Genomic DNA, 22602 nt, shown 5'->3' with positions numbered 1-22602 from the left:
CCTCCATTCACTTCTTCTGTTTCTTCTAGTTATGTGGTACTTCTCCTTTCTACTTTGATACCTATCTAGCCCTGGGTCTGTGTTCATAAATTTCAAGCTGTACATCTTTCAACATAATATATGAGATGATGGAAATTTGTCCTATAAGCCATGTTTGAAATGAAAAACAAAATTAGAAAACTATTGCATACCTTTAGGCAAATTATACATTCTGTTTCGTTTCTAAAAGAAGAACGCCTAAGTATAGTCATATTTTAAGTATTTACATGGCGGAGATGGGAGTTTAGAACTACATAATATGGAAAAATTACATTCGGAGTAATGATTTCCTATAGAGCAGATAATAATCGGAGCCATCCTCTATAGAATGGATGACATTCTGAGTCATATTTTATTGATTGTCGTCTAATCGGAGTCATTTCCTATAGAGTAGATAACATTCGGCGTCTTGTTCAATATGGTAATTGTCATCCAGAGTCTTGTAGATGCTGTTCGGAGACATCTTCTAAAGAGTAGATGGCATTCGGAGTCATCTACTACGGAGTATATGGTATTCGGAGTCGTTGTCTATAGATTAGATGTCTCATGGAGTCATTTTATATAGAGTAGATCGCATGCGGAGTCATATTCCATTGAGTAAATGAAATTCGAAGTCACATCCTATAGAGTAGATAACATTCGGAGTCATTTTATATAGAGTAGATGACATTCGGAGTCACCTTCTATAGTGGATATAACATTCGGATTCACCTTCTATAGTGGAGATGACGTTCGGAGTCCTCTATTACAGGTTTGATTGTATTCGGAGACATCTTATATAGAGTAGATCACATTCGTAGTCATCTTCCATATAGTAAATGAATTCTATAAATTAGATGATATTCGGAGTCATCTTCTAAAGGGTAGATGACATTCGGAGTCATCTTCTTTAAAGTAGATGACATTCAGAGTCATCTTCTATACAGTAGATGACATTCGGAGTCATATTCTTTATAGTAGATGACATTCGGAGTAATTTACGATAAGGTACTTGCCATTCGGAGTCATTTACGATAGGGTAGAAGACATTCGGAGCCATATTCTGAACTGCAGATGACATTCGGAGTCATTTTTCACACGGTAATAATATTCGGAATGACAATCTACCAGTGTATTACAGTCGAGGCTATCTGCTATAGAGTAGATGAATTTCGGAGTAATCCTCTACAGAGGAAATGACATTGGGAGTCATCTTCTGTAGAGTAGATCACTTTCAGAGTCAGCTTCTATAGAGTATATGTCATTCGGAGTAGTCCTCTTTGGAGTAGATTACATTTGGAGTCATCTACAATGGAGTAAATTAAATTCGCAAGCATTTACTATAGAGTAGATGTCACGCGGTGTGACCTACATTAGAGTAGAATACATTTGCGGTCATCGACAATGGAGTAAATTATATTCGGAGTCTTCCCAATGGAGTATATCAAATTCGGGGTAATAACCTATAGAGCCGATGAAATTCGGAGTCATCTTTTGTAGAGCAGATAACATTCTAAATCACCTACAGTAGAGTAGATGATATTTGGGGTAATCTTTCATAGAGTATATAACATTCGGAGTAATGTAATATCGATTAAATGACTTGCGGATCCACACCTGGGATTCGAGCCATTGGTACATGAGCCATTTAAAATGCATTGAGTTTCCCATCCCTGCATCCCATATGCAGATGTTCGTTTTTTTTTTAAATCTGATCTCCTATAGAGAGAGGGAGAGTAGGAACTACCATTTTTCTCTTTGCTAATGTGTGTGTGCTCGCCCGTTCTACAGATGTTGCTTATACGTCAGATACCGTTAGTTTCTCTTTTGACCCATATTTTTTCAAATGAAAACGTAAATTCTAAAACAGCCATAACGAATGAAATCACATTCACAACGGAACAGAAGACAGAAATACAACAACGTCATCATAAACATTGTTGTCGCGTTGTTGTTGTTGTTGTTATTGGTAAGAGAGGCAACAAGGTAAAACATTCTTTGGCAGACGTTCTTCTTTTATTGCGGCTCTATAGATTCTGTGTGTGTGTTCGTGTAAACCAGATTCTGTTATAAAAAAAAAGAAGAGAGGCTTGTCTGTTGTTTGAAAATTCCGTTTCGTTGATTGTTTTTCTTTTTTTCTGGCGGCTGAGAATAATGCTTTTGATCTTCTTTTAATTTTCATTGTTTGTTCTCATTGTTGTTGTGTGCTGAGTTGCTTCTTTTCTTCTTCTTTCACGTGATATTCCATCGAAGTGCAAATGCGTGACGTCTTGGCTTCGTTAAGAAAACAATGCACGTTGTTCTCGCTTTGATTCATTTGATTTTTTTTATAGTTTGGTTAACAGCTCATTTTGTTGTTGTTTTTGGTTTATAAATCAAATAATGAGGGGTGGTATGGGAAGTAATGGGTGCCAGAAGAAAATTGAAGTTACAGAAAATTGCCAATACAAAATTGGGAAGAATAATTTTTAAGCAATGGCGCCCAACGTTTTTAGAATAAATTATAAGCTGATTTTTTTTTAATATTTTATGAATTTTAAACAGAATGCTTTAAAAAAAATATTTTATGATATCTTAGCACCTGTGAATGTGCATTTTTAATAATTTTTTTTTATTAAAAAACCTTTGAACTAAACTAAATTGCTACGTAAAAATTTGTTTAATTTCTAAAAACTTTTTCTTAAATTTGACAACTGGAACAACGTTTCTGCTTTATAATAATGCTTTATTAAGTGAATAGCATCAATGGCGCCCAACATTTTTGCCTCAAGTAGTAATGCTTTATTTATTGAGTAGTGTAAATGGCGCCCAACGTTTTGTCATAATAAAAACCTTTGATAAATTAAAAAAAAATTACATCACAAGAAGTAAAAACATTGTTTAGTTCAGCCAGACCGAACTATTTGTACCCTCTATTTTGAGATCGCAAGTAAAATACCTGTAATCGTTCGGGACTTTTTAAATGGCGGGCATTTTGACACTCAATAAGAATCAAATTGGAGCCAATTCGGTTCGGTGGGTACCTTTATATGAGGGCTATCCTAAAAAGTAGACTGATATCGATAATGTTTGATACCCAACGAGAAGTTAAAACAGTAAATTATATCTAATATTAAAAGGTAAAAGGCCTTAGGTTTGCTCGGACCGAAAAACCTAAGGCCTTTTCACTTTTTTTATTGAATTTCTTTCCCCTTGTAACTTTCCATACCTTTCTCTAAAAGAACTTGGAATCTTTAAAAACAGTGTCTCAAATTTCTGATTCCTCTCTCTAAAAACAAAATTCCCAACATTTCCATACCTTCTCTCGTCTCCTATAGTAAAATAATAAAAAACCATCTGTTCAGAATTCTTCGATTGAGGCACGCATTTACTTTCACATGCTTCGCACAAACGAACGATCACAGTTTGAGGAGTGGGGTCTTTCTTTCATAGGAGGGAATTTGTTCTTTTTTTAGATTCGTATTAACAATGGGGCGGCCCAAAGACTGTTTTCAAACGCCAATGAATTTTGTGTGGTGCACAATAATAAAAAAAAAAACATTTTTTCTTTTCTTTCTTTTTTTTTTAATAAGTTAGCGTGGGTTTTAAAGCCGTAGTTAGGGTATTTGTATTGGCCAAGTTGTTGTTGTCGTTGTGGTGGTGCTGATCGCTTTGTTGTTATTGTTTTGTGAGAATTTCCTAAAGTGGGTCAAGCATTTAGAGAGAGGCCAGATAGCCGCTCACGAAACCGAAAACAAAATGCATTCTTGATGTTTGTTGTGGCTGTTGTTGTTGTTGTTGCTGTTGCTGTGAAATGAATTTCTTTTGAATTTTGTGGGGTTTTGAGGTCTGGGCCAAGAGCAAGCCAAACCAAATAAATGAGGCCCGATGCATGTTTACAGATAGTACATTTTTCGTTGTTGGTTTTTTTTCTTTCGTGGAATGATTTTTTTTAAAGAAATGTATTTTTGATTTTTTTGTTTCAGTTTTCTTGGCCATTGTAAAAAGGTGTAGAACAAACAAAAAAGTTTTTTTTTTGGTAAGATTCATGGCTTTTTAACTTTTTTTTTATGAAGAAATGAGGTTAATTGGATATTAGAAATGCCAATCAAAACAAAAGAACCCCACTTTTTTTGTTTAATTTCATTTCAGAATGAAACTCAATCTACGAAAAGGAGATAAATAGCTGTCCACAATAGGTGAAAATGAAAGATAAATTTGTTCTGCTTAGAAGTTATTAGGGGGAAAAAAGAATGAAAATAAATAAGAATATTATTGATGTATCAAATTGAATGTCTGGAGAAAAAGGGGAAAGGGAGGTGACATTCTTGGCCTAGAATTTTTTTGAATATAGATTCTCATATTTTCAACGATAGCAACAAATATATAAATTTTTCGGGGTTTCATTTTTTAGAAATTTTAAATGAAACCCCAAAAATTTTATTTATTTTTATTTATTTATTTTTTTTACTGCAAACTTTCACAACTACATAAACAATTCAATTAATCTTTTTCATTTTATTTTCAAATACTTGGACTTGAGTTAATTGACATTACATCCGTTAGCCTTTTCTTCTACTTCTTCAAATATTGTAGTAAAACAATGTTTGAAACTAACGAAGATACGCATAAATCCACAATCCTATCCTCCATACACTGGCATCAGCTTCTTCATTGTTTCTGTCATTGGTCATAGTATAGTCTGGGACAAGCTAACAAAGTATGTATTGATATGACAGTAGTCTAAGATGCTATAAAACATGGTTTACAGTAAAGTCTAGATAAAGGGAACAGGTATCAAAATTGTTGAACTTTAAAAAAGCACTTCAAAAAAGAGTACAACTTTTTTAAAATATATATATATATATATATATATTGTACAGAAATCTGCCATCATCCCTTTTAAAGTGTCCAATTAACAAATATCCACACAATCCCGACCGTCCTGTAAAATTTTTGTTTGTGCCAACGAAAAATCCCATATAAAACCCATAATGATTATTATTTCATTTTTACAGACAGATAGATTTTTATTATAAAAAACTGAAGAGAAAGAAATTTATTGCAAACATCATCATCGTCATAATGATCAACATAATTATCATCATCATAATAATTATATTGAAATATTGTTATGATTAATGTTTTATATATTTTTTGTTTAGTTTTTAAAGATTTTTTCACATAGAACTTGAATGATGATGTTCCATTGAATTGAAAGGAATTGTATGAGAAGCTTACAGTAGTTTCAAAGCGTCCAATGTCTGAATGAATTACTGTATTGGATTGCAGAATTTTCAAATATTGCTTTCTCCTGAATTAATGAAAAATGTAACAGAATCAGATTTAGCCGTATATACATATGAAAATACTAGTTTGGGATCACAATAGTTTGAAGATTAATTGTTAAAAGGTTGCTAATTTAAAAACAAAATATAATAAATGAAAATTGAAACTATTGCCAAGACTTGTAATATTTCTGAAAAATATGTTTCCAGAATTATTGAGAATTAAAATTGAGAATTTTAAGAACGATGTATTTACGACTGAGAATTAAAATTCTTAATAATTATTTTCAGTATTACAACCTAGAATTATTGGAAAAAACATTTGGAGCAAAAAATCTGTTGTTGTAAAACCAAAAATTTCATCCGAATAAATCAGAATATTTCCATTTTTTGTGCCTATTTTTATTGGAGATATGTTCCTTTTCAAGAATTATTAAAACAAAATACCTGATTATTTTTAGGATCATGTATTTGGGACTGGAATTTGGGAATAATAATTTTCGAACTTGTAAGCTAGAATTATTGGAGAAAAAAGCAAAAAATCCAAGCCGAAATAATCATATTTTCATAATATAATCGTGGTTATGCCCAGAATTATTGGAGGCTAAAATTGACATTAACACTAGTGGTTGTACATTTAATGACACTTTTATTTTAAATTTGGTGATTTGTTTATAATAAACGTAATTCTATGAATACAAAAAGTCACCAAATTTAAAAAAAAGTGTCATTAAATGCACAGTTTCTTTTTTAAAATTGGAAAGCATTTTCTTAAAAAGAAGTATCAATGGCGCCCAAATTACAAGTGTTATTTTTTTATTATTTTTCAAGAATTATTAAAATAAATATTGAAGATTTTTTAGGATAAGGTATTTTGGGACTGTAATTTTAAACTCTAAATAATTATTTTTAATAGTTGTACCATTGCATTATATGGAAATTTGGAGCCAAAAGTCATAGACCGTGGTTGTAAAAGCAAAATTTCTAAACCGAAAAAAATAAAATATTTTCGTACTATTTTCGAGGATTTATTATTGGTGAGGGTATTTGTGGCAGTAATCTTAAATATTTTCTTTTTCAGGTATATGTGTTATTGGAAGCTAATATTGACATTAAAAAAACACACACACACACATCAATGACGCCCAAATTACAGGTTCTATTATTTATCAAGAATTATTAAAATAAAATTCGATGACTTTTAGGACGAGGTATTTGGGTTTGTAATTGAAAATTCATTCTAATTAATTTATTTTGGCATGGATCTTGATTGTAAAGGCAAATATTCCAACCGAAATCGAATACAAATATTTTTGTATTTTTTTTTTTTTTGCAATATAATCGATAATTTTTTGTTAAGCATTTGGGACAGAAATTATTGCAGAGCAATGTTGATATAAAAAATATTATTTTGCATTCTTATTATGCACATTAATTTAAGTTTTGGGATAGGCCAGTATCTCCCAAATATTCATATTTTGATACGAACCAAAAATTCTGTATATTGACTTCTGGTGATTTATGGGACGTTTGCAAGGGAATTAGTACTTCTTTGATATTTTATGTTTCCTAACAAAATTCAATAAAATAATAAAAAAATTTTGGCTCGGAAAATTTTAATTGTAATTTTTTAATTTGTAATTTATTAGTTTTTAATATTTGTTTAGCCATATATTTTAAAATAAAGATAATTAAATTTAAATAATATCCCAAATAAATCGTCGAGGCTACTGAATTTTTTCCAAGCTCTAAACTAAAAATCTAACAAAAATATAAATTTTATTTTATAAATATTTTCAGGATATTTTAAACTGGTGTTTTTTATCTGAGCTGTTATTAACAATATTTTTGTGTATTTTCATCATTCATTTTAGTTTTTCAAAAAATATTTTAAAGCAATTTTTGAATATTTTTCCAGACGAAAAATTTTTCAGATAAATAAATTAAATTTATAAGTTAAATCAATCATCATTATCTTGGATTTTTAAACATATATTTATTTTGAAGTCATTAATTTATTTAATTTTACAATTATTTTTTTTTTAATTTTTTTAATAAAACATATATTTATTTTGACGCTTTTATTAAATTTTGAGCTCAAAATTATATTTATAAATTAATTTTACAATTATTTTTTTTTATTTATTTTTAAGCCATTCATTTAAAAAAACTTTATCGGGTAATCAGAATTATTTAAATCACATAGATTAAGAAAATTTAATATGTTTATTATTATCTTTTTTAAAATTAAATTTTTAAATTATATACCAAAGCTAAGGCCATGTATGGTACAAAAGTTATATCTCATATTTTATTTTTTGTTTAAAATATTTTTTATTTCGCTTTTAGTGAACTTCTTAAATACTTAATAACCCAATTGCTATTGTTATATTCAAATAATAACCCATTGATCTCCTAAATATCTATGATGACATCTCTCCTACTCTCATCTTCAATTGTTTTGGTTCCCAAACATTTCCAGGACAATTCTAATGAAAACATGCAGACCGAAAGAAAAGATGAACCCAAAAGAAAAAGTTTGCAAATCAAACAAACATATTGGGATGAAGCGATATGAACAACATGGAACAACAGCCAGCATGCACACACAACCAAACATGACCAAAGTCACCAACTATAAGGCCTAACAGCAAAAGAAAACCCAAATGAAAAACAACAACAATAACATATTTATGAAAAAACCCAGAAGCCATGGATAGTTCAAATATACATTTATCTGTATGTGTGTGTGTATGTATGTATGTAATATTGTGGTACAACAACAAATATAGCAAATATTTGCTTAAAGGCAAAAGAAAAAACGTAAGAAACTTTTCCAATTGATGATGTTTTGTACCATCATCATCAACATCCACATCACCGTCGCATCGCATCATGGTCGCCTGGTGGAAAGTTTAGAAAAACAACACAAACAAACAGCAACAAATAAATATTGACACAAACACACACCAATACACACAAACAAAAATGAAAAAAGAAAAACATCATTGGAGAACAACATTCAAACACTTGCCACCATTAAAGTGTCTAACATCCCTTGCCGCTCTTTCCCCTCCTCTGTGTGTCTCTTGGCCATTAAACCAGCCATGAGAGAGTTTTTCTTCTTAGCCTGTTGAACAAGTCTTTTCCTAGTGCAAAAAGAAAAACTGTTTTTCTTTATTTTTTTTCATGCATGTTGCTGAGATGTGTGTGTGTGTGTGCAAGATATATTTGTTTGTGTCCAATGACGGAGATGATGTTGTTGATATTATTGTCGCTGTTGCTCTTTTCCAGTTGAATGTTCGTCAATATGCGGGAAATTCCAAAATGTGTGCACAAAAAAAAGAAGAAAACAACAACAAAAACAGCGATTCGAACGAAATATAGAAACGTACCAGAAGATATTGTAGCGAAAAAAATGTGTGTGTTTTTAGTGGGGATGGGGTAGAGGTTTGGGTTTTTATTCAGGGAAAGAGAAGTGGATTATTTCAGGGTTCGTGTAGCAATGAATTGGTGACTGTTGTTAGATTTTTTTAAATAAATGAACTATGTAGATGGGATTCTTATTTTGGCTCACTTATTTTGAAGTAGATGGCCATTCTCCATAGTGAAGATGATATGATTGTAATCTCCTATAGGGTGGAGTACCATATGGAATATCTGATACATAGCCACTATGATAGGTTATGATGGGTGACCACTTAATATGACCATATAGTACAAAGTGGATATCATTATTATGGAGTTGAGGATTGCACAAGCCATAGATAATTTATTACAAGTTAGCCGGACATTCTCTAGGAAGCAGATGATTCCGATTTTTCATATTTACAGATAATCGAATTTTTTTAATATATATTTCGATTTTTTACAATGGACTGTATGACCTTCTCTATTCATTTTCTATAAAGTAGATGTCTCCAATCCATCTACTGCAGATTATAGCGGATTTGTCAAACCATTTTTTTAATTTCCCCTCCAATTTCCACTGGGCTTTTGCCTCCGTCTTCGCTAAGGTTTTTGAACTTTTTTGTTAGTTTATGCTCGAAGCAACTAGCAACTAAAGTTGTTGATAACGGCACTGCTGCTGTGGTGAGGTGTGGTGTGTCATGTGGCAAAACAAAAATCTTTCCAAGGTAACGAACAACGCCTTATATGTTATCCGTTAACTGGTATAGCCTGTCGGTCAGATTATCAGTTCAGTGTTGGATGACTTTGATCTGTGATGCTGTTTTCATCGGAGAAAAGTCATGAAAATTCCATGGAGGTAAAGAAAAGAGCGAGAGGAGGCAATTAAGGAAAAGTAAGTAGTCAAAGTCAAGTAGGAACGATTTCTTTTTGCGTGTGGGCTTTTTAATAAAGTGTCCCGATATAACCCATTTTCAATAGTAGCAATGTACAACAACAGAAGGACATCAGTCGGTTCCAACCGTCATCGTTTTTTTCGTTACCTCATTGTCTTAAAAAAATTAAATTTTCTTCCACTTTGGAAAAAAAAAATAAAATAAAAAAATAATGATACAGCTTTAAACGGATCCGTTAACATCTCAGAGTACATTCGTGATTCATCATCAACCAAAAACTAAGAAAATAAATTTAATAAAAAAATTAATATTGTTTTTTTTGTGGATGAAAGAGAAAAAAAATCCCAAAAAATGAAACTTGTGCGTGATTACATAAGATATGATTTGGAATTTTCATTGTTGTTGTTGCTGCTGCTGATGTCGATTTTATTTTGTAAAAGTGCAAAATAAAGATTTAGTTTTTGTTGTCGTTGTTTTTTTTTTTTAAATAAAACTAGACGAAAGATGGTGTGAATGAACGGCCATAATGAAAGACCACACAAACTCACACACACATTAACAGTTAATTCTTTTATAATAATATATTTTTGCTTTATATATATTTTTTCGGTTGCATACGACACAATGTGTGAGTGTTACAGATTCGCTGTTATTATTGTTGTTAATGTTTGTATAATTACCCAACCAACGTGACTTGGAATCTGGAGTGCCAACAAATAAAAAAAAACTTGAAAATAAAAACCTCCTCCAGATGACCACTTGAAACCCACAATACAATTGTATTTGCACAATTTTTGTTTTTTATTTTTTTTTTAATTTTAACAACATTAAATTATTTTATGCAATATTTTATAACAACAACAACAAAAATGTGTTACAAACCATTTTGCAGTATTTTTTGGGGTTTCTTTTTTGATAATTTCTAAAGAAAATTATAAATAATGATGAGGCTAAAAGAAAGGAAAAAAAAAACTTTAACGCTCACACCACATTACTCATCAATAATTTAATAAATTTTTATTGCACCGTTATGATTACAGTGACCCAAAGGCATTGGAAATAAAAGCTTAAAACTCAAGAAGTTGGTTTAGGAGAATTTATCTTCAGAAAAAACAAAACAGAAACACAAATACCATTTTTGAAGCCTATCTCTTGGCAGCGATTTTTGGAAAATATATTTTTTAGTTTTTTCATTAAAGTGGATTTTTCAAATAAAATTTTCTACAACTAACACATTTTCGAAGGGTATCCATAGGAATTAATTTTTTTTACAAATATTTTTTACATCAATCCATAGGCATGGGTTTATAATAATATATTTTTATGGTCTAGGCGAGGATTTTTTAAAAATATACAAATATACAAACACATTTCTTTCTAACCCTATCCAGAGGTTTGTATTTTTTAAAAATAATTTTCCCGATTCTCCATATCGTGGATTTTGTAAAAAAATATTCTTTAAGTCGTATTTATAGGCGTGGGGTTTTTAGAGCAGTTTTTCTTAACCTATTCCTAGTCCTGCATATTTTGAAAATACTGGAGTTTTAAAAATTTTTTCCAAGCCTTTCCAGATTTTGGTATTTTTTTTTTTAATATTTTTCTCAACTATTTATAGTCCAGGAAAAAATCTCCACCCTGAATAAATAAACTCCACCTATCCATAGTACATAAAATTTTTTTATATTATTTTTTTCTGCACTTATTTCTAAATTTTTTTCAAGAATAAAGTCCCATTAACATTTTTAGATCCAATTCATTTTCCCGACTGTTCTAATACTATTTAGCTACCATTAATAGTGAATCTATTTTTTAATATTTTTAGATCCTATCCATTTTTTTGGATTATTAAACATATTTTTTACTCTACTTTTACTGCTGTTAAAAATCCTTTTCATAAATATTATTCAATATTTAAACCCCGAAATAATTAAAGGCTAGAGAAGATTTGGTTTATTAACATTTTAAATATTCCTAAAGTGAAAATCTTGTTGTTTATTTGATGGCGTTTGATGGCCATCAACAACTTTATGTACCATGGTCTGACCAAAAAACCTCCACAACAACAAAAACATACACTTTTGTAATACACAAAATTCAGAATCCATAAAAATACAACAAAAAAATAATTATTATTATTTAAAGAAAAACATAACACCAATTAAAGCCACAATAAGAAGGAAAGAAAAACAAAATTTTTCTTTTTTTATCAATTAAAAAAAAACCAAAGAAGTGTAAGAGGAAGAAGACCAAAAAAATAGGTGGAGACTTGACGAAAATAAAATTAACAATTCACTTTTAGTTTCTATAGAAACTAAAAATAAAATACATAACGAAAAAAATATAAAACGATTAAAAAGATAGCACAAAAAGAAAGAAAGAAAAAAGAAATGATGGAGAAATAGAAAAAAATTAAAAGAAATTAAAAAAACAAGTTAAAAGCTTTAAAAAATCACATTAAGTCTTTGTTAAGAAAAAGTAAAATACAAAATTTTACAAGCAAAGCATTCTTCAGCACCAGCAAGCGCACACACACACACACACACATTTACACTCAAACACACCATGAATGTTAACTCTTTAACAGCGTTGGAAGGAAAAACATAAAACGAAAGACTTAAGAAACAAACATGAAACGAAGCGGAATTAAAATTCTTATCATTGCTTAACCCCCATCCACACACAAACCATAACACCTTACTCCCCACCACTACCACCACGATATAACGCATGCTTATTATGGTGGGGCCGATGGAGGGAGGTGGCAAGGCGGCCAACTTGTTGCTCTTGTTGATACGACATCACCATAACACCACCAACCACAACAGCCAAAGCAACCAGACTATTAAAGACAAAACTTTCACTTTACACAACCACAACAACAATAATGAAAAATAATGTTTAAAGAAGAAGAAGACAACAAAACTATGTAGTATAGCAGTAGAAGTTGTTGCTTCTTTTCTTTCATTTCTAGACAAACCACAGCGTATCATAAAAGAAAATAACAAACAATCACACTACACAGACACAAACACCACTACAACCATAACGATTACAGCCATAATGGGTTTTACAATTACTACAAATACCGCTAGCTTTTCATTGTTGTTGATGATGATTATGAATATATATGATTGTATATATGTGATAATGTATGTGTGTGTGTCTTCATGTTTAGTATAGAAATATTTATAGAAAGAAAATAGTTAGTAGTAGTGTATTTTAGAAATTGTTGTTATTGCTGTTGTAAACATAAATCTTCCCTGTCGTAGTTTTTCATTAAATAAAAGACTTTTGTTTTTATTTTAACAGTTTTTGTTGTTGGTGTGGTTTTTGTTATCCACCACCAATTTGCCTGCGAATATCATTTGCATATATTTTAAGCCTAACGATTACTTTTTCACACATGTATGCTAATTGCTCAGCAAATAGTGGCGGAGTCGTTTTTTACTTCTTCTACTCTGTAAATGGCAAAGAAGAAATAATTTTTTGCAAAAAAATATAATTTAAATAAATTATCATGGTTTTTGTTTGCTTTGCTTTTGTTTAGGCCTTACATTGTAGAAAGTGAGAGTGATGTGGAAGTAATTTTGTAAATTGTAGGAAAACAAGAAAAGAATTGAAGTTGCATGGGCTATACAAAGATGCCAGTCAAGTAAAAAAAGAAAAAGACCTTCTTCTGTAGAATGTTGTTCTACATTTACAACAATTGTATCCTGCTATATGCCCGTAAATGGACTGTGTTTTGAAATTCTATATGTAGGCTAGTTTTTAATGTCCTACAAAAAACATTTTTGGCGTTCTTTCGGCGTAATTTTTTTTAAAACTATTATTTTCCTACGTCTATTTCAAGACGTAAATTTTTAAAAATAATTTTCTATATCCATCCCTTGTCGTGACTTTTAAAAAATATTTTTCTAGTCTACTCATAGGAGTGGAATTTTTAAAAATATTTTTCCACGTCTATCCCTAGGCGTGGATTTTTTAAAAATATTTTTCCACGTCTATCCCTAGGCGTGGATTTTTAAACATATTTTCCACGTCTATCCCTAGGAGTGGATTTAAAAAAAATCTACAACTATCCCTAATAAATAAAAATATTTTTCCACGTCTATCCCTAGGAGTGGATTAAAAAAAATCTACAACTATCCATAGGCATGGATTTTTTTAAAAATATTTTTCCACATCTATCCATAGGCGTGGATTTTTCAGAAATATTTCTTCTCGTCTATCCATAGGCGTTAATTTTTTAAAATATTTTTACACATCTACCCATAGTCGTGGATTTTTCAGAAATATTTTTTTCACATCTATCCCTAGGCATGGATTTTTTAAAAATATTTTTCTATTGGTTTCTATTAAAAAAATCTACCTTAAATGAGGGATTTTTTAAAAACATTTTTTTTACTTTTTCCAGAGTCGTGGATTATTTTAAGAAAGTACTTATCTTGTTTTGTTTTTAAATATTTTTTCTTCATCTATTCCTAGGTGTGTTTTTTTTTTAAATACTTTTTCTTCACCTATTCCTAGACGTGGAGTTTTAAAGTAGGCTTGGATTATTTAAAAAATTTATTCAACTTCTATCCTTATGGATTTTTTAAAAATATTTTTTCTCAATCTATCCATAGACGTGGATTTAAAAAAAAAAATATTTTTCTTCTATCATTAAAAAATCTTCAATTTATAGAATGTCTTTTGTGGCTCTTCTTATACGGAACCTCTATTGAGACTTTTCTTGGAGAGAAAACCTTGTGAGGCTATAAATAGGAGACCTATTGAGGCTATACTATATAGAACATCCCTTGCGGTTAGTCTACATAAAATACCTTATTAAGCTGTTCTGCATTTTTATATATATTAAGGCCTTCTTCCTATAGAATACATTTCGAGGCTCTTCTTAATTGTCATTCATCTGTAGGATTTCTCTTAAAGGTCTTCAATATACAGAAGATCTCTGAAGATCATACTAGTCTTTAGAAGATCTCTTGATTGTCCTATATCTATATGAAATATCTTCAGGGTTTTCTATTCTAGGATAAATTATTTTTGACTCTTTCATCTTCTATCTATGGAAGACTACTTAAGGGCCTTATATCTGTAAAAATCGCTCTTATGACTCTTCTATCAATAATAGTTCTCCTAGGTCTCCTCTACCTATAGAAGATCTTTTATCTATAAATGCCGCCTTTTTGTCAACCCAAATCCTCTCGAGGGCCTACGATTTATATAGTAGAACCTTTTGAAATTTCATTGAATCTATGAACCAAGTATCTGTTCCTGCAGCATGCTTTCCAGCAACACAAGCTGATGCCTATAAAAAAAAACATTTTATCCGTGTTTCGTTTTTTCTTTCTCATGCCTACATGTTCTTCATGACTTTCTGCTATAGACTGACTGACAGACTGGCTAAATCGTAACTTCTGCAGCTGCAGAGTTTTCTGTGTATAAATGTAGTTTTTGTTGTTGTTATTGTTCAATGCGAAGAATATTAATGGGTGAAAGTTGTTGGGAAGCGAAGTCAGTGCCATAGAGCAGTGTAGCTGAGCAAAGCAAAGCTACTCCGGCGAACTTCATTATGTTGAGAGTGGTGTTTGAGCCATGCTAGTCTAGTATAGAAGAGTTACTGTTTTTATCTCAGAGCAAAAAAAAAAATTACATTTTCAGGCTAGATTAGGAATGACTATTAAGTTTCGTTGTGTGTGTGTTAGTAAGAGGGTATGTGTCTCTATAACGTAGCTATATGTAATAAATTGCTTAAGGCTTTAAATGAAACCCTTCTTCTTCTTTCCGTAGTGAGTGGTATTTTCTTGTGTTTTTTATTTATGTTGTTGTTGTTATTTTATGAAGAGAATAATTTTCGTTTTTTTTCTGAGAATTTCATTAAAGTTCGCCTGTTTTTGGTTTGCTCGAAAAAAGTCAGAAATATGTAAATTATTGTCGCTTGGTTTTTGGTCATGTGGGTGCCCGGATGACTTGTAACAGTTGACATCCTGTTGTTGCCCCCACACACAAACACACACACTTTCTTGTGCTTTCCTAAGTCTTGTTTACTTTTTGGGGGCAAATGCGGTGGCATAAATTTTCTTTCCTTTCCTTTGCTTTCATTTCCATTTTTTGTTGTTGTTGCTGCTTTAATGTGTCATGAACTGATTGACCCACAAAAGAAGACAACAGCAGAATGAACAGGGAGAATGAAGATAGATAAAAGTTCTGTTATATTGTGGGCCAATAAAATAAGCTAATGAAATAAGATGCCAGAATCACAAATGTGTGTGTGCCTCCGTTTGTGTACAGGAAGTAGAGCATTTGAAGTGTAGAGATTATCTTTTAAAAGATGTGCTGTGATAAAGATCAGCAGAACAAATTTTTATGCTAATTTACCAATGAGAGAGAATTTTATTGGCATAAATTATAGATTGCTTGATAGGGGGGAATAAATTATGGAATTGGAAAAGTAAAATGAAATCGAAATAAGATGGGAGATTTTGAAATTATTTGGTAGGCTGCAGAATTTTAAAATGGGTTTAAAGATTGAATATGGAAATGGAGGCACAAATTGAGATCTTTTCTGAGGTTTGACAAGAAGATTTTTTGGGACACATCTGTGAGTATGTAGAAGACCACTTGAAGTCCTTTTGAAACAATTTTATATGTAGAAGACCTCTTGAGGTACATTTATATGTAGATGATATCTAGAGGATATTCTATATGTAGAATACCTCTTGAGATTCTTCTGTATACAGAGGATGGTAGAAAACCGCTTAGGTTTTTTACATGCTAAGGATCTCTCGAGACGCTCCTGTAGATGAAAGGTTTCTTGCGGATCTGAAAATAATCTTTAAGATGACTTTAATAAATAGAAAACCGCCTAAGTTTTTTTACAGGCTAAGGATCTCTCGAGATGCTCCTGTAGATTAAAGGCTTCTTGCGGTTCTGAAAAGAATCTTTGGGATGACTTTAATAAATAGAAGGTGTTTAAATAAAAAACCATGGAGAAAATCTTAAGGCGCACTTACGAAGAACCTCAGAAAATCTATATAGAAAACTATTTAAGACACCTGGAACATCTACTGTCTGACAGAATATTCATTTCTTAAACTTTCGATTAGAACGAGATAAATTATAATTAGAAAAAGTAGAATCGGTTTACACTCTTCCATATAGGGTCATGGGAACTTGTCTCAATTCCGATTCAAGTGCAACTCGATTCTATTTTAAGTTATTTACATCTGACCTCCAGCTTATTGTCAAGTTCAATAGGCCTGAGTTATTGTATTATTATCAGAAAACGATAATTTCGAATGACAGAAAAAAAGAAGGAAAGAAACTTTCCATTGTAGAAAAAACTAAATAAATAAAAAACAACAACAACTTGTTTGCCACAACAATAATAAGAAATTAACAACAACAATTTACATTTCATACATATATTTGCCATCTTGTTGCAAGCAAACAGAAGTCAAGTCAAACAACGGACTACCGAGTACCTGCAACAGCTACAAAATTTCTTTTCGTACGATGGCGGCAGCATTCAGCACTTGTTCGATGAGGCGACAACATCAACAACAACGGCAACATCATCTACAACAACATGTGCAACAATACTACTGAAAATGTTTTCGTATTGCAGTGGCTTTTTCGTCAGTATGAAGAGCTTAATGCATGGGATTTCTCTCTCTCTCTCTGCTTTTCATTTTGGGAGAGAAAAGGCTGAATGAAGTTTAGCACAGAGATATGAGGGAAGTATTGGAAATAATTTAACCAATTTTTGGTCAAAATTCGGTAAAATTTTTACGTCTCGTCATATAAGCAAATCCTTCTGTTAATCGATTGTCATATTTCAATTATCCCGATCCTGTTAGTTATGTGTGTCTGTTCTTCTGCATGAGATTAACTTCCTTTACTTGCCACACAATCCTCGTAAAAGCCTTGCTTATTGGTAGTTGCACTGCAGCTATTTTTTGGTTTTTGGATTTTCCGAACGATAAACGTTTTAGTTTATTCAATGTTTATTGTTGTTGCAATGTTAGGCTGTTTAGTTTTTTAAATACGAAATTTTGTTGGTCTTGCGTTGGGCTTGTCATTGTACTTGGTTGGGTCAGCAAGAGCGACAACAACAACGACAAATTTGGATAAACTTGAGTGAATTTAATTTGCTACATCAATCTGCCGTTTATGCATTCCATAGATGCTTTTGAACAAAAATTTCGTACAAAAATCGATAGATCGAACAGGTTCTTTTGGGAAGGAACAAATCACCGTATATTCGAGATTTTTCAGGAAAATGGGAGGTCGTTATAATATTTTTTAATTGAGCATGTTGTATTTTGTTGGACACCTCTTCTAGTGGATTTTCTATTTCTTCTTTGAATTACCAGATTTTCGTTGTGTATTGACAAAATAAGCTCAGCCACTAAACAACAACAATTGGTTTAGCTAATTTTCCACGAAATTCTGTAACTTGAAATTTTTTAAGCTAACAAATACCATGAGTGGTGAGTCAGAAGACAAAAAAAAAAAACAAAACAAAAAAAATAATAATAAAAAAATTACAACCAAAATTTTCATTCATGCATAGTTTTGAACGATTTCATAAGAATTAAATATATATATATATATATATATATAGGAGAAACTGAAATAAAAAAAATATATTTTGAAGATAAGCCAAATCCTTTCTAAACAGAAAATTCAGGTACGGTTTTTTGCCATTTGGCTCTCCCATCCTTAGAGAAACCTCTAATGAAATGTATGTCCATATCGATAAATTTTTATTTTTGAATATCAGTCAGTCTTAGGAGACCACCTTATAGAAATTTTTGATCTTGCTTATAATATCCGTCAAATTTTCTCAAACTTAAGTGCATGTTTTGCCAGGATAATGATTTTGTGGCCACTAAAGAAAATTAATATAAAATAAGTAAGGCAGGATATTTTAAAGGTCATAGTTCTCTAAACTTGGATCTTGATTAAATTGCCAAAGAGATTCCTCCTAGAAATTTTATAGGTCCCGGTTCCATAAAAATTATTTTTTTTTAATTACCCAAGGGAAGCAATCAAAATTTGTCTATAGAAATTTCCTGAAGAATCCTAAATGTTTGAACTTTTTCTAAGTCAGGAAATTAACAAAAATCTGGAATATTTTTGAATTCGAGTTTGGTAAAAAAATATATTCCTTCAATTAGGTTAGGCCTATGGAGGGTATTCTAAAAATTAGTTAAAATAATTTTTTAATAGAATTCATCTATGAAAACGTTCGAAGTGGTATAAAATTGGCTCTCCAGGAAAATTCCAGAGACTTTTCTTCAGATTTTCGGATAAGATCCTAGTAATTGATAATTAATTATTAATTGATGTTAAGAGTAATTAAATTTTCTCCAAAGGTCTCTAGAGAACCTATTACGTGGTCTACATGTTTGGTTCTAGAAAGCGAGAGACTTCTAGAAACATTTTAAGTATTTAAACATCAAATGTTTGGAAAGGCTCCTATTAAAAGTCGTTATAGATTATTATTGTTAAGATAATAATCTATCCTAAAATAATAATAAGTCTATTAATTTAATTCATTGAATAAAATACTTTTTGAAGCAGGAGATTATATTATTTTGTTAAATATAAAATATTTTGTCAAATATAATTCAAAATTTATGTAAGGGTTCTCAGAATGCCATATGTAATATTTCGGCCAACCATTTTTCGTCGTTGTGAAATATTTTGGAGAAGTTTCAGTCCATTTTTTTTAGAAAAAAAACAATTCTGGATATTTTTATAGAGTTTTGAACCAATTGATAATTACTACAGTTAGAAAAATGATTTCCGTGAATATTTAGAAGTAACAAAAAAATATATATATTTAGAATAAAATTTAAAATTATAAAATTTTCAGGATATAAAAAATATGGGAATGTGATCTTGGTGTTCAGTCTAAAAAAAGAGATATTGTTTTTAGAATTCGACTTGATCGTTTATCCATTAAACCCCTTTATAAGGTTCTGATGCTCTTTAAGAGAATACCAATACTTTTCTGTAAATTCAGTTTTTTTCAGAACTTTAAATTGAAATTCGTTTTACGACATCAGAACGTTTGGTATTGGAAAATGCCTAACATTGAAAAAATTGTTCTTGCACATTCTGATGTTTTCAAATGTACACTACAATGTCTCAGAATTGGCCTTTACCTTACTAGGAATTTCGCCCCTCAGTATGCTATGTTTTTTTTTATTAAAATAAAAAATATATCAAATAAAAAATAACAAATTTCCAAACTTACAGCAATAACGTGTCGAATACTGGCAATTTGCTGCATTGACGCTACTGGGTGCCATGATATCATTGACAGCAGCCATATCCATCGGTGATGGTGAGAATTTAGTATCCATGTTTAACGGCAAAATGTTGATAGATTTTTGATGATTTAAAAAAACTTCTACAGAGAAGTTTTTTTAAGTAGCAGCAGGCGAAAAGAATTTAGGGAAAAATCAAATAAAAAATTGTTCGCTGGTGGTGATGACTGGTGGAGGACGGAAAAGAAATGTGTGTAATCCAACCAAGAGCACAGGAGTTCAATTTGCTGGGGGTGGTTTGTTGTGAAAAAGTTAATCCTTTTTTAATAATCCAAGTTTTTTCTTCTTCTTTTTTTGTATTACAAAAAGTTAATTCTTAAGCTTTCTGAATGATCTTGTTGTAGTTGTTGTTGTTGTTTTTGTGGCTTGATTATAAAATCACTTTCACTTTCACTTTTTTTCATTCACTGATATCCATGGAGAAAATATTGATTGGTTTTTTTCTGGACTGGTGTATGTATGTGTGTGTGTTTGTTTTCTTTTCACGTTGCTTATACTTCTTCCTTTTAATTATTATTATTTTTTACGTTTTCTTAATGGTTTGTTTTTGTTTTAGTTTTCTAAAGTTTCCAACACTAATATTGGGGGCCACATTTTTGTAGCTTTTTATAACAATTCATGTTTAAATTTATTTTCAATATTCCTTTGATTGGTTTGAAATATTTATTTATTTTATTTTGGGTTCAGAACTTTATTTTGTCTTCATGTGAAAAGAATTCACTTTCTTTATTTTTGTTTTCTTTTACAAAAATTCTTTCACTTTTTAAAGATTCTTGATGTTTTTATTTTTGTATTTTAGCCTGCGTTTTTTTTTCCAATAAAAAATTTTCTTCTTCTTCTTTGACGGAGCGGAGTAGAACGGCAAAAATGCTAACGTAACGTTTAGTTCGACACTCGTGATACGTCTGTTCTGCGTGCCGCAATGAAAGCCATGCTTATCCTCAACAAGAAGACAACGTTTAAACTTGGATGAACACTTTCAGTTACCACAAGCTTGAAACTTGCATACAGACACAGAAATTGACACACACACCATCATTCCATTCACATTACATTTCAATTTCATAATGTTTCTTCTTTCAATATCATTAGAGCAAAGTGAAGGCTTTCGCTTAAAGACACGATCGCACACACACACATACATGAACAGCAACAGATGCAGAGAGTCAATATAGAAAAGCATCGACGACGACGCTGACAAGAAAGTCTGCTAGACAACCTTCCCAAACATTGAACCACCAACAACATTCATGCATAACGTCTGCGCACAGCACAGAGGCCGGCTCAACAAGAAGTTAAGCTGTGCGCTTGCTCACAACAACGTTGTTCAACGTACATGGCTTATAAGCATATTGGCTAGAATGAGTATGTGAGTGTGTGTGTTTGTTAGTGTGCGTTCATATGCTCAAACTTCTTTTTCTTCCGTTAAAGCTTTACTCAACAATGCGGTCTTTACAAGTTTGTTTCTGTTTTGTTTTTGTTCGTTCGTTTGTTTGTTTGGCAGAGAAGAGAGCAAAGCAAGAGAAATGCTTTCTTTATCACCTTTCTTTTAGTATCTGAAATTCACACTGTCACTCACCAATACTAGCACACATGCGTATTTTGTATACTGATTGGAATTCTTTGACTGTTTTTTAATAGTCATGGCTTAAAAGTGAATTTTATTTTTTGGTTTGTTGGTAAGCGGAGGGGGGATCAGGCGGGAAACGTGTTTAGCGGGAATAAAATGGAAATATGTAAAAGAAAAAACGTTTTTTTTTTCATAAAAATAAAGACTTGTTATCGAATAAAAAAATATAACAAACATAACATAAATACAATTTTCACTTTTTAGTGGTGGCTGTGAATCGATTTTTAGGCATATTTTGAATATTCTTAATGCCGTGGTTGTCATGTAACTAATTATACATATTTTACAAATAAAAAAATAATAATCTGAATCTAGCTTAATCATCAAACTTTTTTATTTTAAAATACATTTTAAAATTAAAATATATTAGAATGTAGAAACAATATATGTGTGTTCCACAACTCATTAGCAATTATAATTTACAATTTATAAAATAATAAAATTTTAAAATATTTTTTATGGAGCTCTACAAAATTTTAAGGCTCGGATTTTAAAGGGATTTTTATGTAGCTCTACAAGAGCTGGTGAAGGGTATAAATATATGGAGCTCTAGAAGACCTTTTAAGCTTGAAATTTTAAAATAATTTTTATAGAGCTATAGAAGACATTTAAGGCGTAGATTTTTAAAAGAATTTTTATGGAACTCTAGAAGACCTTTGAGGCGTAGATTTTTAAAAGAATTTTTATGGAACTCTAGAAGACCTTTGAGGCGTAGATTTTTAAAAGAATTTTTATGGAGCTTTTAAGGCGGGATTTTTTTAATTAAAGACATGGAAAAAGAATTTTTATGGAGCTCTACAAGACTTTTAAGGCGGATTTTTTTTTAATTAAAGACACGGAAAAATAATTTTTATGCAGCCCTACAAGAGCTCTAGAAGACATTTAAGGCGTAGATTTTTAAAAGAATTTTTATGGAGCTCTAGAAGATATTTAAGGCATGGATTTTTAAATGAATTTTTATGGAGCTCTAGAATACATTAAGGCTTGGATTTTTAAAATAATTTTTATGGAGCTCTACAAGACTTTTAAGACGGTTTTTTTAA

At 30.9% G+C, this 22602-nt stretch overlaps 1 protein-coding gene across 1 annotated transcript in view; it reads right to left on the bottom strand.

Annotated features, from left to right (window-relative positions):
* The window catches only part of LOC133329456 (putative uncharacterized protein DDB_G0271606), a 30773-nt gene extending 10732 nt beyond the window's left edge, over nt 1-20041 (bottom strand). The window contains exon 1 of the mRNA XM_061537928.1: nt 19857-20041. Within this exon, the coding sequence (XP_061393912.1) occupies nt 19857-19965 (109 nt within the window). The 5' untranslated portion in view covers nt 19966-20041. The remainder of the gene's footprint in view (nt 1-19856) is intronic.
* Between the last annotated feature and the right edge of the window lie 2561 nt (nt 20042-22602).

The sequence above is a fragment of the Musca vetustissima genome, unplaced genomic scaffold, assembly GCF_032173495.1.
Source record: "Musca vetustissima isolate MV318-11 ecotype Yass unplaced genomic scaffold, APGP_CSIRO_Mvet_v1 utg15939, whole genome shotgun sequence".
Taxonomy (NCBI): domain Eukaryota; kingdom Metazoa; phylum Arthropoda; class Insecta; order Diptera; family Muscidae; genus Musca; species Musca vetustissima.
Note: the sequence above shows the minus strand (reverse complement) of the source record. Positions and strands in the feature narration are given on the sequence as shown.